This window comes from Misgurnus anguillicaudatus, chromosome 19 (genome assembly GCF_027580225.2).
Source record: "Misgurnus anguillicaudatus chromosome 19, ASM2758022v2, whole genome shotgun sequence".
NCBI lineage: Eukaryota > Metazoa > Chordata > Actinopteri > Cypriniformes > Cobitidae > Misgurnus > Misgurnus anguillicaudatus.
Window position 1 is genome coordinate 46,042,353 of NC_073355.2, and position 15,716 is coordinate 46,058,068.

At 35.9% G+C, this 15,716-nt stretch overlaps 2 protein-coding genes across 2 annotated transcripts; both read right to left on the bottom strand.

The window, feature by feature from the left end:
- Window positions 1-1,835: 1,835 nt before the first annotated feature.
- LOC129436725 (PC4 and SFRS1-interacting protein) lies at window positions 1,836-3,755 on the bottom strand. Its single transcript, XM_055194960.2, has one exon. It carries the CDS (start codon window positions 3,649-3,651, stop codon window positions 2,374-2,376), a length of 1,278 nt encoding a protein of 425 aa, XP_055050935.2. The 5' UTR covers window positions 3,652-3,755; the 3' UTR covers window positions 1,836-2,373.
- A 1,240-nt stretch (window positions 3,756-4,995) lies between these two features.
- Window positions 4,996-9,954, bottom strand: LOC141350934 (uncharacterized). Its single transcript, XM_073856771.1, has 2 exons — window positions 9,741-9,954; window positions 4,996-6,353 (listed from the first exon to the last, which is right to left on the bottom strand). Exons 1-2 carry the CDS (start codon window positions 9,826-9,828, stop codon window positions 5,353-5,355), a joined length of 1,089 nt encoding a protein of 362 aa, XP_073712872.1. The 5' UTR covers window positions 9,829-9,954; the 3' UTR covers window positions 4,996-5,352.
- Between the last annotated feature and the right edge of the window lie 5,762 nt (window positions 9,955-15,716).

Genomic DNA, 15,716 nt, shown 5'->3' on the forward strand with positions numbered 1-15,716 from the left:
AAATGGCAAAGATGAATGTACATTATATATATATATATATAGATATATATAGATTTAACAGATTTATAGCATATTGAAGAAAAAAAAACTTGTCATGGATTTATTGCATTTTGTGAAAAAATAATCCGTTTTTATAATAAATCTTTGAAAATCATGAAAATTATGGATTATAATTTTTTATGTTATTATAACCTAAAGATGCTATGTGAAAGTTTGTAACAGAAAATAGTTTTCATCTTGTCACTTACTTTGTATAGAAAACAAGTCTTTACTGAAATTAGTCAAAATGGATTTATTGTGTTTTGGAACCAAATTCTTCATTGTATTATTAGCTATCACTACAACTGAAATGTTTTTAATTCCAAAAAAGAAGATATTTGTACATTTCCTAATCTCCATACATGTTTTCTAAGTATAATTAATTGGCTAAAACAGGTTAAAACAAACAATACTAAACATGAATACGACCGATACCCTTATTTATTTATAATAAAAACCTAACATTTAAACGGATATTGCAACAATATTGTTTGCGACTTCTTTCGGTGTGATAACCATGTATTGAATGTCTTAGACCGTGACAGCCCTACTTAAAAGCAATTTTATAAAATAAAACTGTCTTTAAAAACATGAAGACTACAATATGTGTGTGATTATATAATGGCAGATACATTAGGTGTCTAAAGTCATATTTTTTTTAAATTGTTATATTTTTTATTATTTTAATTTGGAAGGGGTGACCGGGGCACAAACTTACACAGGGTTATTAGTAACACGGCTACTTTACATATTTATCCAGGGCCAAGGAAGTGCTTTTGTTTTTTTTCTTTTACTGTCTCCTGTGAATTTGTGAAAATGTGTTGTGTTAGATATTGAATGAAGAGTGTTTTGGAGGCATAGAAAAAAAATCTGAGTTGGGTGTGTAAGTCACCAAATTCAACCTTATATTATTTTAATCACTGTCTTGTTATCTAAAACAGAACACCATTTTAAAACATGCCAGCAACTCCTAGTAACTGATAGCTGGTATTAAAAACATTTATACACAGCGGGGTTAGTTGTCACACCTCAGGTATACAATAATGACATGAAATGTAAATGCTATTCATCAAAATGATAACTCTTAATGCAATATCAGGGGAAATAACTCACAATTATGATTTTTTTTGTCTTAATTTATATACATTGATGCATAATTCAAGGATGGTTAGATGAAGGATGATGGATGGATGAATGTGTGGATATCTATCTATTATAGGCAGATATATAAACAATATCCACCTTTAGTATATAGACAGAATTGTATTGAATTATTTATGTTTAAACAACATTTTCTAGCAGATGTTACAACCCTCTGTTTGTTACAATGAACCCCACCTATGGGGTAACATTTGCACTCCTGTCGCTTTCGGGGTAATTGTACGATAACTGTAGGTCCCACACACAAACTTTAAGTGTTCATTTGTAGCAGACATGGTGTATGTTGATTGTGTAAAAAAATGATTAATCTAACTTAAATACTTTTTGAATAATAGACAAAAAGCAATACTTTGTGCCCTGCTCTCCCCTACTCATTGTCATGGACCAGGAATCGTTGGAGGTCATAACAATATATTTTTTTTCCTGTAAAATATGTTTTCATAATTTTTTGCTGTCTGAATTAGTGTCAAAAAAGTAGAGTAACAGTGTTGACCTTTTGTTACATACTGTCCACACTACATTAATGACTGACAACAGGAAATTGTGATTTTCAGCTATATAAGACACTTTACGTAACGTATAACATAAGAGCAAACGTATAAACAATATAAAATGAACTGCAACTGAAAGAAGTCTTAATATTTTGAGGCGAACAGTGCTTTATTAAAATGGCACAGGTTATATAAACAGGTTTCATGATGGCAGTCTTATGGGCACGAACACTAAAACAAACAGAAATAACAATCTGAACGTGAATCAAAATAAAAGTGTAGCAGCAGAGCAAAGCTAAAACATCTAACTCATGTAAACGTGACAAAGACACCAAAGTCACTGTTAAGCATGTTAGTTGCATACTATGCAGTTATTTCGACTAACATTTTGTAAGATAACACTCTTTATGGTTTGTCTACTAAGCTTTATCCTTATATATACTTTGCTATATAAAATCTACTTGTTTACAAAACGAAATGCACAAAAATAACACATTACAACAAGCAGCTCTCTGGTAAAACGACAAGTTTAAAACAACTGCTACTTGTGAATGCACTTTTGTAAAAAAAAGACACTTGGGTGTGCAAATATTAAAAAAAAAAACATGAAACATCCAGTGGTCAGGTGACTTCAGAAATGTTTAAACCTTGGACAAACATAAAATGGTAAAAAGTATGTGTGTTATGACATATTGCTATCTATGCTCTCATTGTTTTTATCCAGAGACGGAGAATCCTCTCCGGATTTCTCGGCCACAGCATCCTTCTCAGGATTGGAGTTGTTGTCGCTTTGCTCTTTGGACTCTTCTGTTTTTCTCATCGTTCCCTTTTTGGCGTCTTCGAATTGTCTCTGTTCAGCCAGACTTTTATTCAACACGTGGCTGAGCGCCGCTTCGCCTTCTCCCATCAGAAACATGCTCTTGAACTTATTATACAGCATTGCGGCTTTGTCCATCACGTCCTGGCTGGCCTTGAACCTCCGGATCTTCTTCAGCGTGGCTATGAGCTCGCAGTGTTTCTGAAGATGTTGTGTGGTGACCTGCAGCGAGCTCAGCTCATCCAGCACAGACAGACATTTCTTTACATCAGGGTTATTCAGTTTTAAAGATATCTTGATCTCGGCGTGTAACTTAAGAATTCTGGACTCTGTAGATACTTCTTTTCTTTTGTCTGCTTTCTTTACATCTTTTCCTAAATCTTTCTGCTGGTCTGGTTTGTCTGTTTCTACAGGTGGCTCCAATGCAACTTGCTTGGTTTCTTTGTCGGACTCTGAAGAGCTGTCGTGCTTCTTCTTCTTTCCTTCTGCATCCTTTTTATCATCTTTACTGTCATCCTTCTTCTTCCTCCTCTCTGTCTTCTTGCTCTCTTCTTCATCTAAGGTCTGAATATTGGTCACGCCCCCTTGTGGCTCCTTTGATGTTTGTTGTTGTTGGAGCAGCAGCATGCTTTTGGGTTTTCTTCCTCTGCGTTTCTGGGATGGGATTTGTCCAGCAGTAGGGCTTGAAACAGGGCTCGTGTTTTCAGTGTCTGAATCATGATCATCTCCAACCTTTTTCTTTTTCCCTCTCGTGTCATCTGTGGTGTCTTCTGGTTGCTTTCTCTTCTTCTCTTGAGTTTTCTCCACATCACCGCCGCTCTGCTCGTTATCTGAAGCAGCTTCGGCGTGCATGACTTTAGGTCCGTCCAGTTCCGCTTTAGGGTTGTTTTCAATCTCCCACAGACCTTCGTTGAAGCCCTTTCTCTTGTTGGGTTTGCCATATTTGTCTTTGTTGGGTAAATAAGGAAAGATGTCTTTAGGGCCCAGAAATGCAGTCTCGTGTGTGCCGAAGAAGAAGATTGGAAACTTTGCGTTGGATGGTTTGACAGCTCCATCCGGAAGCTCGTCGATCCTCGCGGGCCAGTGTGGATAGCCCTTCATCTTAGCGAATATAAGATCTCCAGGTTTGAAATCTCGAGCCATGTCAACACGGTTTGATCAAGTTTTACACGCCTTCGTTTCCTCTGCGCGCGAGTTGCGATTCTGCTTCTTCGCGGGGCTTGACGTCATTATCCCGCGCCGGAAGCGCGCCTGTCGTCGTTGTTGTTATTATTATTATTATTTAACATTACATTTTTATTTATTCAAAACAACATGTTATTTTCTTCATAATATAATAAATTCCTGTTTACAAAGCGTGACATTTCTTTTTAGGACTTCAGCGTTAAATAAGAGTCTGGACATGCGCACTGTCGTTGCTCAATCCAAAGGCAGCAGCCTGCGGAGGTCGCATATGTATGCTGCATACGTCACCCCGCCTGGTTTATTTAAGTTAACTGAGCATTACATTCGCAAGCCATAAGCATATTACAACAATTTACGTTAACTCAGAATAATAGTCAACTTTATAAATTGTTGATATTTTCAAATAAGACAGTATTGATGACGTATGCAGCCTAGATATGCGACCTCCTGAGGCTGCAACCGTCGGATTGAGAAACGGCCCGAGTCTTCATTTCCACATAAGACTTTCAAATAAAAAGCGTAGAAATGAGGAACCTAAAAATTAAAAAATATATATTTGCAGTACACAATATCAAGTTTATGAGCAAGATTAGGACACAAATAAGAGGACAATGTAGAGGAGAAATGCAGTTGTTTGATTGTGTGTTGATTCATGATGCTTTTTATTGCATATAAATATATATAACAACAAGATAGACTTATAAAAATGCATTGTACATAAATGCCAGCAGTATACACATGTAAATGATTTACAATAACATAAAAATAGCCTGGGAAAGAAGTCCCCCCAGATGTGGTTGAGTTTATTTGTCTATTTCAAATTTGCAGATAATATCATAAGCTTTTTTATTTTTTCATTTATACATCACATTACAGTATTGCTTAAATTTGTTAATAAAATGGAAAAATTGGCTTACCACCAGACCATTTAATTGTTTGTGTCTTTATTTTTATTGACGAAAATCATAAAAATGACAAGAAAGTGGCATTCAATTTACATTTTACTTGCTCCACAAAACAGTGACTTAAACACAATATGTAAAAAAATGAAAGGAGAGGTAAAAATGAATCATAATAAACAAATGAAATCTGCACATGCTCAAAAGAATAAACAATATTAAGAATGAAGAATAAAGAATTGACTAAATTATGAGTACACTTTTTAAACAACACGAGTTTAATACAATATTATCACGTGTTAAGGTTAACCAAAGATTAAAATAATTATAAATAAAAAAAATCCCAGCATATGTTTTTACACGGATTTTAGAATTTGTACCAAATTATTTTTAAAGAATATAAATAAGTTTATACAAAAATTATTGCTATGTATGCAATACATGTATTTCTAGAAAACCCAAGATGTTGTAGTCAATAATATTTGTGGTTCTTAAAAATCAACTCATGATTCCTAAAATGAACCGTTAATGTTCTTAAAAAATGAATGCATAACACAGACCCTCAGAGTAAGTCAAATCAGAGTTCAAGTTTAAACTCAGAGTTGGTTGTACCTCCTTATTGAAATGGGCCCCAGATATTTTTGGCTTTTGTGTGCATGTAGACTTTTAGTAAGGATCCTCCAGACAGTTTTATTAATAAGACCTCAGCTGATTTCTAAACTTTGTTGCCATATTCACATTATTGACACATGAATGGTTTCTATCGAGTGTGGATTCTCATGTGTGAGTTAAGGTTAGATTTTGTTACAAAACTCTTTTTACACTCATGGCATGTGTAAGGTCTCTCTCCAGTGTGAATCCTTGTGTGTATCTTAAGGTTTCTTTTAACAGAGAAACTCTTTCCACACAGATGACATGTGAATGGTTTCTCTCCAGTGTGAGACCTCATGTGTTTCTTAATTTCAGCTGCAGATATAAAACTCTTTCCACACTGATGGCACACATGTGGTTTCTTTACTGTGTGAGACATCACGTGTCTCTTAAGTTGACTTCTATCTGGGAAACTCTTGCCACAATGATGGCACGCGTGTGGGTTTTCCTCACTGTGAGTTTTCATGTGCCGGATAAGGCTCGTTTGATGTGTGAAACTTTGTCCACATAGTCGACACGTGTAAGGTTTCTCTCCAGTGTGAATTCTCAAATGTATCTTAAGGACACTTACAGTCGCAAAACTGTTTCCACACTGATGGCACCCATGTGGTTTCTCTCCAGTGTGAGATCTCATGTGTATCTTAAGTTCACTTGTAAATGAGAAACTCTTGTCACAATGCTGGCACGCGTGTGGCTTTTCTCCCTTGTGAGCTTTCATGTGCCGGTAAAGGCCTGATTGAAAGGTGAAACTCTTTCCACACTGGTGGCACTTGAATGCTTTCTCGCCAGTGTGAATCCTTACATGTATGTTAAGATGAGCTTTTGTTTTGAAACTCTTTCCACACTGTTGACATGTGTAAGGTTTCTCTCCGGTGTGAACCCTCACATGTATGTTAAGATGAGCTTTTGTTTTGAAACTCTTTACACACTGTTGACATGTGAAAGGTTTCTCCTCACTGCGAGTCCTCTTGTGATCTGCAGGGCGTTCATCTTCACTGAAACTATTTTCACACTTTATGTCTTCTTTCTGTGAAACATTATGGTTTATTTTTACAATCTGATGTTTTTCATCCACTTCAGCTTGACTCTCCTTTTTCATTTCCATATTATCTAAAATTAAGACAGTAAATAGTTTATATTAATAAACTTAAGTGACAAAACACCATTAATATGTCATGTATCCATGTTATTTTTAATGTGAAGTACGTTATGTCATTCCAATTGTAAATTTCTGCTCTTGTAGTTTAACTGTTGTGCGCTGTTCAAAACCCTATAACATTTATGGTATTTCCAATATCTGGCCATGGGTAAAAAAGGTGACTACAAAAGTGATTACAGAACGCTTACAGAGAGAAGAATGTGCTTTTGCTCCACTCCAGGCTTTGATCACATCCCACTTAGCGTAGTGACAACACACTTCAAGATGCGTTGTGTTCGCATCTGCGAGTTATATGTACAATAGTAAAGTCAGTGGTTTGGCCACGGTACAGGCAAAAGGAGCCCCAACTAAGTATATTAAGTGCTGTACATGCTAATACTTTTCAGGTGGCAAAGATTTCTAAAAATCTTTTCTTTGTATTGGTCTTATATAATATTCAAATTTTTTGAAATGCTGAATTTGGGATTTTTTAGTTGTCAGTTATAATCATCAAAATTAAAAGAAATAAACATTTGAAATTTATCAGTCTGTGTGTAATGAATTAATATAATCTACAAATTTCACTTTTTGAATGGAATTAGTTAAATAAATCACCTGTACACACACACACACAAATTATTTTAAAGTTTAAATTCACATAAATTTTGTCTTTGATATATATTCTGTCATCTATGAATCATCTATGTCTGGCTCTCTCTGTCAATGTTTTTTTCTTCCTAGCAGATTTTTTCCTCCTAGGAGTTTTTTCTCAAGCCCTAGGGAGTCAGCTGACATTGGTTTAAATTAGATCTCTCTTCGGGGCTGTTTACACTTGGTATTAAGATGTGTTTTCATCGATCGGATCACAAGTGGACGAGAGAGACACATTACGTTTACACCTGGTATTTAAATCCGTCTCTTTTGTCCACTTTCGACCGCTTCTGTGCTGAATACTATGAGGGGGTGGTCTGTGAGACGGTGGGCGAGTCTCTCTGCTGTCATTCAAACACGAGCGGGAGTAATTATGAGTTTATATGGACGCAAACTAATATTATGTCGGAGTGCACTGCTTGTTTAGCAAGTAAACATGCTGCACAGTGTTTTGTACGCGAGTATGTAAGAGCTTTCTTTGAATTTTCAGCGCAATTGATGAAATAGGATCGCACAACTTTCACACGCTTTCAAAACGAAACTACGGAGATCAGCCGATTAGTTTTATCAATGAAAGGCTAAAAATAGCGCTGTTCACCGAATGTTCACGCCAGAAGTCAAAAAAGACGTAAAACTTGTGTTTAATACCTCAGATTAGATAAATGGGCGGAGAAAAGGCGGTCGCGTGTTGCTGTTCGAACGCATTCAACCACATGTGCGTTCCGCAACTCCAAAGCGATCCGATCGAAAGTGGTTTCGACCACCTCTGGATGTGGTTGAAAGTGGTCGAAAGTGGACGAGCTCAAAACGTTTTGAACACCGTTTACACCTGGCATTAACGTCGTCCACTTGTGATCCGATCGACGAAAACACATGTTAATGCCAAGTGTAAACAGCCTCTTCTATACATTACATTATTACTAGTATGGTTTAATCTTAGCCACTGTACTTTGCTGTTTATGTTGTCCAACGATTTTTCTGTGTTTTCTTTTTTGTTTTACATACAAAATAAACACATCTCAAAATAGCTGTCTTTGTGAGTATCGTAGTACATAAATGATTCACCAAATAACATGTTTACTGGAGTGAAACCATGTTTAGCTAATAGTAATCAATACACCAAAAAAACATGGTTACTACACTTTTACCATAAAAACATGGTTTATTTTCATAAGGGTTATAGTAGGCCTTCCTTTTGAAGTCTCTGTCAAGTAATCAGTAATTATGAGAATCTTTCATGCTTTTTGATACAGGTTGCACATTGTTTTCTTTCAATGACTATGTAAAGTAGCCTTGGCCACCCCATTTAAATCCAGCTCTGCCACGGTTCATATATAGACCTAACCTTACACTGTATACATTTTTTAAATTAATTTAACTACTGTTGATCACAACCCCCTGCTGAAAAAAAACAATAAAACCATTACAGAAAATTCTAATGGTTTCCATTAATATAACAATAGGAACCATTAGCTTTTACCATTAAAACCACTACACTGTAGTGTGTTTTGGGCAATAATCCATAACCAACACATATTCCATTAGAGACTAACAAAAACAAATACACTGTAGTGTGTTTTGGGGAATATTCTATTAGAACCAATAAAATTCCCAATAATGGTTTTATTCAGCATGGTAGTCTACTTTAATGTTTAACTAGGAAGTTTGCTTTTATTCTGTACACTATTGCACAGAGTCATTATCAAATCTAAGTCATTAAACCAAAATGTCAGCAACTTTGTGTGAGCTCATGTAAATAAATCATGCATCTAATGCATTTACTGAACGTATGCACATGAATGACAATAGCATATTTCATGTGCCTTGTTAATGGGTGCTTTGCATTTAAATCAGACAGTGCTTGTTTAGACATCTTTTGGGGCACACAATGTGCATCTCTTCCTCTGTTTGAGACATTAGAAGACCCTGTTATAAACTACTTTCTGTAGGGCGGTAATTTTGACTGAGAACACCACAAGTGCAATGTTTACCCTCGTTTTTTTAATTCGCCGTCACGTTTCCTTTTTAATTCCCTTTTTTGGCAACAATGATTCCCTCTCCTGTGGCTCGGCATAAGTATGATCCTCCATTATGAACTAAAGTGCAGGCTTTCAAATTTGCAGTGACAGGCGCCTCTCACTTATTATAGCTGGTTTCAGTCACATGACTTTGGCTCTGAACGAAAACGCCTTGAGGATTAGTTAGACAAGTAGGCTAGTGTTTTATGTCCCACTCTGCGACCTATAGTTTCAATGGCATGGATACCGCCATGGACTTACCCATCCTATGTATATACAAATAAGAAATTCTTCGTTTACGAGGAGAAGTCAGATCCTTTTACACGAATGAGGAAACATTTATGAATGAATAAATTGATTTTAGCTAATAAAATACTTAAACTATTACACAGTGTCCCTTTAATTTCTATTTTTTTTGGGTAAAAGAAAATTCTCTCTATAATGACGTGAACACAACATGAGGTTTAACTGTAGTAGAGCATTGCATGGAGATCACAGTGATTCAATCCACTGAAGGTTGCTTTGGATAAAACTCTTTACCTGATGTTTCAATCTAATTCTACTGAATCTATTATAGATGCAGAAAGTTATCATCTCATGGATTTTAGTTTATTTCCCCCTCATGTTTCTCAATGTTTTTATGATTATTTCTCAACCATCAATGATGAAGATTGAAAAATAGACACCAACCTATTTGTTCCTCAGTATCTTCATCCTTTATTCTGCATGGTTGTGGATCTGTCATCTTCTCAAGCTCCTCCTTCACCAGCATCAACATTATGTCATGAAGATTTCAGTTGTCACACATGGAGTGATTTCTCTGTGTTTGACTCCAGAATTTATTGGTGGATTGTTGTAGGAGGAGCTTCACTGAAGGTCTCAATCACTTTCACCCTATGGGTGTGAACTAGAGATGAAAGAAGAGACATTAAAACATTTCATGTCAGTAAAACATTCACCATCTGAATTACCGGGGGTAATTTTTTGACACTACTTTTTATTATCCCACCTTAGAGTAGAAATTCAACTGAAATTGCCTTAACCTCCTAAGACCTGGAAGTCCACATATGTGGACATCATTTTTTTTATGTTTGCATAATACTTAATTTTGTGTAACTGGAACCTGTTGTACACAAACCTGGACAAATACACTGCTTCATTGTTGTAGAAAAATATTTGGTTATTATATTTATTGTTTTTTCCTAACCCCAAAATAGCTGGTAGAAATCTGAAAAAACAAAGTTTGGGCCTTAGGAGGTTAAATCTTGATGTTTTAAACAAAATTATGCTGCAAGATTTTTTTATCCAAGTTTTAACCACGGTCTTGTTAAACATGTAAGCAACTCCTAATAACTGATAGCTGGGATTGAAAACATTTTTACACAGCGGGGTTAGTTCACACAATGTTACAACAATATTTTTATTTTGAATAAGCCCTTTAGATTACCGATGTATGTAGGTGTAGTGATTTGTGATACAAAAAATTCATAACATTTGCCTGCATGCACTGTTGATTTGATTTTTGAATGTCAACGTCAACATTGTTGCTCTTTAATTATATCGGCAAATTCATCATGGCGGACAAAATAAATCGAGAGTTTTAATCTAAGATTTGTTAATCAGTATTTACATTTAAGTGATGAAACACAACTCAAATTCAAATTAAAGGGGACATTCCAGAAGACGTTTTTAAGATATTAAATACATATTTGATGTCCCCAGAGTACATTTGTGAAGTTTTAGCTCAAAATACCATATAGGTGGCATGTTAAAATAGGCCTTTATGGGGCTGAGCAAAAATGCGCCGTTTTTGTGTGTATCCCTTTAAATCCAAACAAGCTGCTCAGGTGGGCGGAGTCTCAAGCGCTCGCGCTGTAGAGCTGACAGAGCATCAAGGGAGATTCTCTCACGAAAGAAGTTAGTGAGCGATGTTAAGCATTTTAAAAAGTCAATCATCTGTTTTATGCATACTAAATACATGTTTATCAGCAGATGGGGAACATTGTGGAATAAAAATAAAGACTTTAAGGTCTCATAGTGTTTTAAACGGGCACAATGATTTTCAGCATGTCACAATAAATTACACTTCCACAAACACTCAGTAGTTTACTTTTTGACCAAACCACACGAGCACATTTAAATGATCTGTAATAAAACAACACGTTTAAGGCTTAAACTTTAGAGAAACAGATCAAATGACATGTTTAATTTTATTGTGTACACATATTGAACACATTCGCGTTTCTGTCAGTCTCTCATCTATCTTGTAACTCCTCGTATTCATTTGAAACTTGAGAGAAACATTAAAGGTGCCATTTGTAATAATTGAGGTAAAAGATTTTTAAAAATTAGCCACACGCATCAAAAGAATGAGAAGAAATAAGGGCAAAGATGTCATTAAAAAAATGACAAGGTATAGTGCTGCAGAAATATCAATCTGAATTAGCATGCTAAATTACTAGCTACAGCCCGACTGGTGTTGTAATACCAGTTTCGACCATGGGAGGCGGTATGCGGGCCACGCACATAACCACCAGCCAAACTGCAATACACGAATAAGTCGCATGTGTGGGAGTACAGCCCTCTACTACTACAGCTGCGTCCGAAAACTAAGGCAGCTGACTTGTTGACTTAAGAGGCATGAAGGCAGCTCAGAGAAATGCAATTCGGACAGCCATGGATTCGGACATGCCTTGATGCCTTCCTGCCTTGCAATAGGGTTTTCGGACGTATTTCAGTTCAGGGAAGAGAGCGGAAGAATGGCTAAAGCAAGAGACATTTACCACTACCACAACCATTCGCTGCAGAGAACAACGCGCTCGGAATCAAAAATAAAATATGATAAATAAAGGAACCGAACCAGAGTAAATACTGGCACTGCTTTTCATCGCTGGAGACAACTAATGGACATGAAAGAAATGAGGTTCGACTCTGAAATGACAACATTTCTTTTCGATTGGTAAGTAAGATGCTGTATTTCGCTAGAAGTTCACTTATAATAGGCCTTGGGATAACCTATGCTCAGCTTGTACATGAACTACGGCTTTGTGCAGTAAATGTGGCTCCATCTGAAAGCAGCTGATGGCGATTCACTTTTAATCAAGAAACCGGCTTCACTGACGAGAAGCGCAATGAATGACTATCGCATGCAAATTATCGCGCATCCTTAGCTGTTAGCATTTAATAGTTAGCTCTACCCACGGATCCGATCCGGTTTTCACCCGTTATCTACCAAGCTGATGCTAAAATGTAACATTAGCTAAGAAGCTTGAAATGTCTTCGATGATAATGAACACCAAATGGACGCACGAAACGTAGCGGAAAACATTGCAATTTTAATGAGACCGAATGTTTTTTTTTGTGACTAATGATAACTTAGTTGCTAATGTAAATCAAACTTGATATATGCTGCTAAATTTGCAGCTACTAAATTAAAATAGACCAACTCACTTTCTGGAGGTATACTGCCCCCGTCTGTTTGGAGTGTGGAGTATGAATTTATTTATTTTTTGGGGGACATTTTAAATGGTCCCTTTAAACAACATATTTACTTATTGTGTATGATAGTGAATACGCGTTGTTCACTCACTCTGTCTCGTGCAGTGCATTAATGTTCATTCGTATAAACTTCAGAGAAACATATTAAACAACATAACTTACTTGAAAGCGAACCGTCGCGTTGCTCTCTCTCTCGTTCGTTCGCTCACTCTCTCTCTCTCTCTCTCTCTCTCTCTCTCTCTTTCTTGCACTAAGGTAACGTTAATCCTTTAGAACGTTAAATCAATCTTTAGAAAGATTATTAAAACTACAAGTTATAAGATTGTAGGCTACTGTTTGTGTTTGATGGAATACAAACGCGTCATGCTGTCAGTCACTTTCTCTCGGTTGCTCGCACTAAAGGTAGCGTCATGGTTGGTTAGCGCAGTTGAAGGGGCGGTATCATTATAATAAATCCGCATGACCTATTTATTTACATGCTTGCAGAGAGAGCCTGACCAAAGCAAAGTTACAGGGTTGCTATTTTTCATGTTTTCTGGATTGGTAGAAGCACTGGGGACCCGATTATAGCACTTAAACATGGAAAAAGTCTGTTTTTCATGGAATGTCCCATTTAAACTGGGATCAACAAACCCTAGATTATTTTAAAACTCTACTTAATTTAATCATTGTGGGTCTAGTCTAATCCCTGTACTGGAAACAGCAATTTAATAATTAATATTGTTATTATACGTACTGGACGAGCACTGGATCCCTGCAGAGCCAACAGTGAGTCCTGGTCAGATTTTCAACTTCATCTCACTGCTAACGGTTAGCGTATTAAGAAATCCTGTCTTCTGTTGACAAACCACATAAAAAAAAAATCGAAGATGGCTTAATTATTTCTGTGCACACCAAAGCATTTACACGTCGCTAAAGACACCAGGCTAGATGGACGCCTGAAACACTGATTCGGCCGGTGTGAGAGGCTTCGAAACCTTTACAAATGTTTCAAATCTTCTTCTTTTGTGGGTTTACTGGCGGGTTGCAAACCAACTGAAAAGGTGCATATTGCCACCTACTGTACTGGAGTGTGATAAGGATAATCTGCATGATGCGGGTTAAATTATATTAATTAACGCGGTAAGAACCTCATTTTTGCTATTATTTACATACCCGCTTTTGTCCCTTCATTTAAAATATTACCCATTGTGAATTTTGTAATACCTTTGTCTTTTACTTCTCTAATATAAGGTATTATTTCCCGCTCACCCATGTCATTATAATGCTCCAAGACTCGGAGCCAGCAGCTACAGTCCTCCACCCAGTGACCCGCATTCTCAGACCACTCGTTTTTCAAGACAGCGCCCCCTGCCGTTTGTAAGATCGTATAACACCCTTATCCAAATGCCATTGAAAACAATAGGATGCAATATTACGGTCTCGTTTTATTTAAAGTTATCTAAATAAATATTTGGATTCCCTGCTTAATGCATGTGCCAAAAAACTCATTGTGTTCTCTGACTAACAAATTACTGAGTAGTCTGTAATATTTTTTCAGCATGTGTGTAATTACAAGAAAATTTCTGATGGAAGGGACACAATTACAGATTAAACTCTTTTATGTAAAATATTATGTGATATTATATTGCTGCAATGTTTTTTATGCAAATTCCAATTTTTTTCAGTTCAATCTATAATGGTCTTATTAACATTATATCACGCTAACATTACAAAACCTGTTTTTTGATATTTTGAATGCGAAGCAATATTTTAATATTTTATTACTAAAATAAGAATAGACAAAACACCAATAATAAACAATTCTGTACTTTATTGAACAATTACCTAAACATCATCTTGCTGTAAACAGGAGAAAGCAAAGAAAAGAAAGAATTGTGTTAGTGACTTTAATTTTCATATTCAATTGCATTAAAAAGAACTCCTCATTTATATAAGTCATTTTGGATGAAAGCATCTGCTAAATTAGTAAATGTAAAATTATGTAAATGCATAAGTAAGTAATTCCTGCAGGTGATATTTCCTTCTTTTTCAGTCTTTTGGAAAATGCTCTGTCAAATTCCTCGACTTCACTACAATAAAAGATGAATGCCATTGTGAAAAATATTGTGTAATAACAAATACCTTTTTTTTTTTTGTAAATGCAAATTACAAGCATACCTAGAGTGATAATAAGGGTCTTGGAGGAACACCTCCTCAGCTTCCTGCCAGGATAATGCCTGCATTTCACATAGGCCATGAATGATGGCCTGTCCATATAAATTACTACATCAATTAATTAATATAAAAACATTGCATATATGACAATAGAAACAATCCAATTGATAAACATGTTTGGGTCTACTTCAGGAAAAAGAAAACTACAATTAAACCCCACTTCATTCTTGAAGTTCAGTTGAGTTTTAGATTTATAAAGCTTTGAGGTATTGAAAAAGAATAGGACACCGCTGCTCACTGTCCTTGTAGACAGGCACACGTAGCTTTAGGGGGAACCACTTTGATGGTAATCAAAATCACTGCAGCATTTGTGACATTTTGGAATTTCTGGAAGTGAATTCTCCGTTTGAATTGTTATATCCATCTTTAAAAGAGAGAGAGAGAGAGAGAGAGTCAAACTCAAATTCAAATTTTAAGACCACCCCACAGAGTACATATAAGGAACCCAAACAAAAGGCCAAATGACATTCTAGCTGACATGTTAATACCATAGGCTGGTTAATAAATAGTGTAGGCATAGTGTAGGCAAAGAATAATGCCATTTCCAATTGCTCCGTTTGATTCTTTCGAAAGTCTTAGTTTCTGAAGATGCCAACGTACAGTCTGCAGCATCCTCTCAACATTGACTAATCCTAATAAATTAATAAAAAGCAAAAATGAAAAGAATAAAGTAAGAATGAATTAGGTCAGTTAAATGTCCAATGATCTTGCAAAAAGCAGTTCTGCATTGAATGGTCGATTAATGAAACAGCGGGCGTGAAAATATGTGTAATTTAAATGATATATTTCTATTGAATACAAAAATTAAAGATACAACAAAGGCAAATGTGTTTATTCTACATGAGAAGATTGATATGAAAGGCTCAACACAGTATAACCAATACATAGAAAAGACAAAGAAAATAAATACAAATTTGAAATCATAACTTACATGAACTTAAATGGAGAGTA

What these genes read in the sequence shown, in the direction of transcription:
- LOC141350934 (XM_073856771.1), bottom strand. Translation starts at nt 9,828, where the DNA reads ATGTTGATGCTGGTGAAGGAGGAGCTTGAGAAGATGACAGATCCACAA. An exon ending in AGATACTGAGGAACAAATAG is followed by an intron (nt 6,354 to 9,740) that starts GTTGGTGTCTAT and finishes TCTTAATTTTAG; the next exon opens with ATAATATGGAAATGAAAAAG.
- LOC129436725 (XM_055194960.2), bottom strand. Translation starts at nt 3,651, where the DNA reads ATGGCTCGAGATTTCAAACCTGGAGATCTTATATTCGCTAAGATGAAG.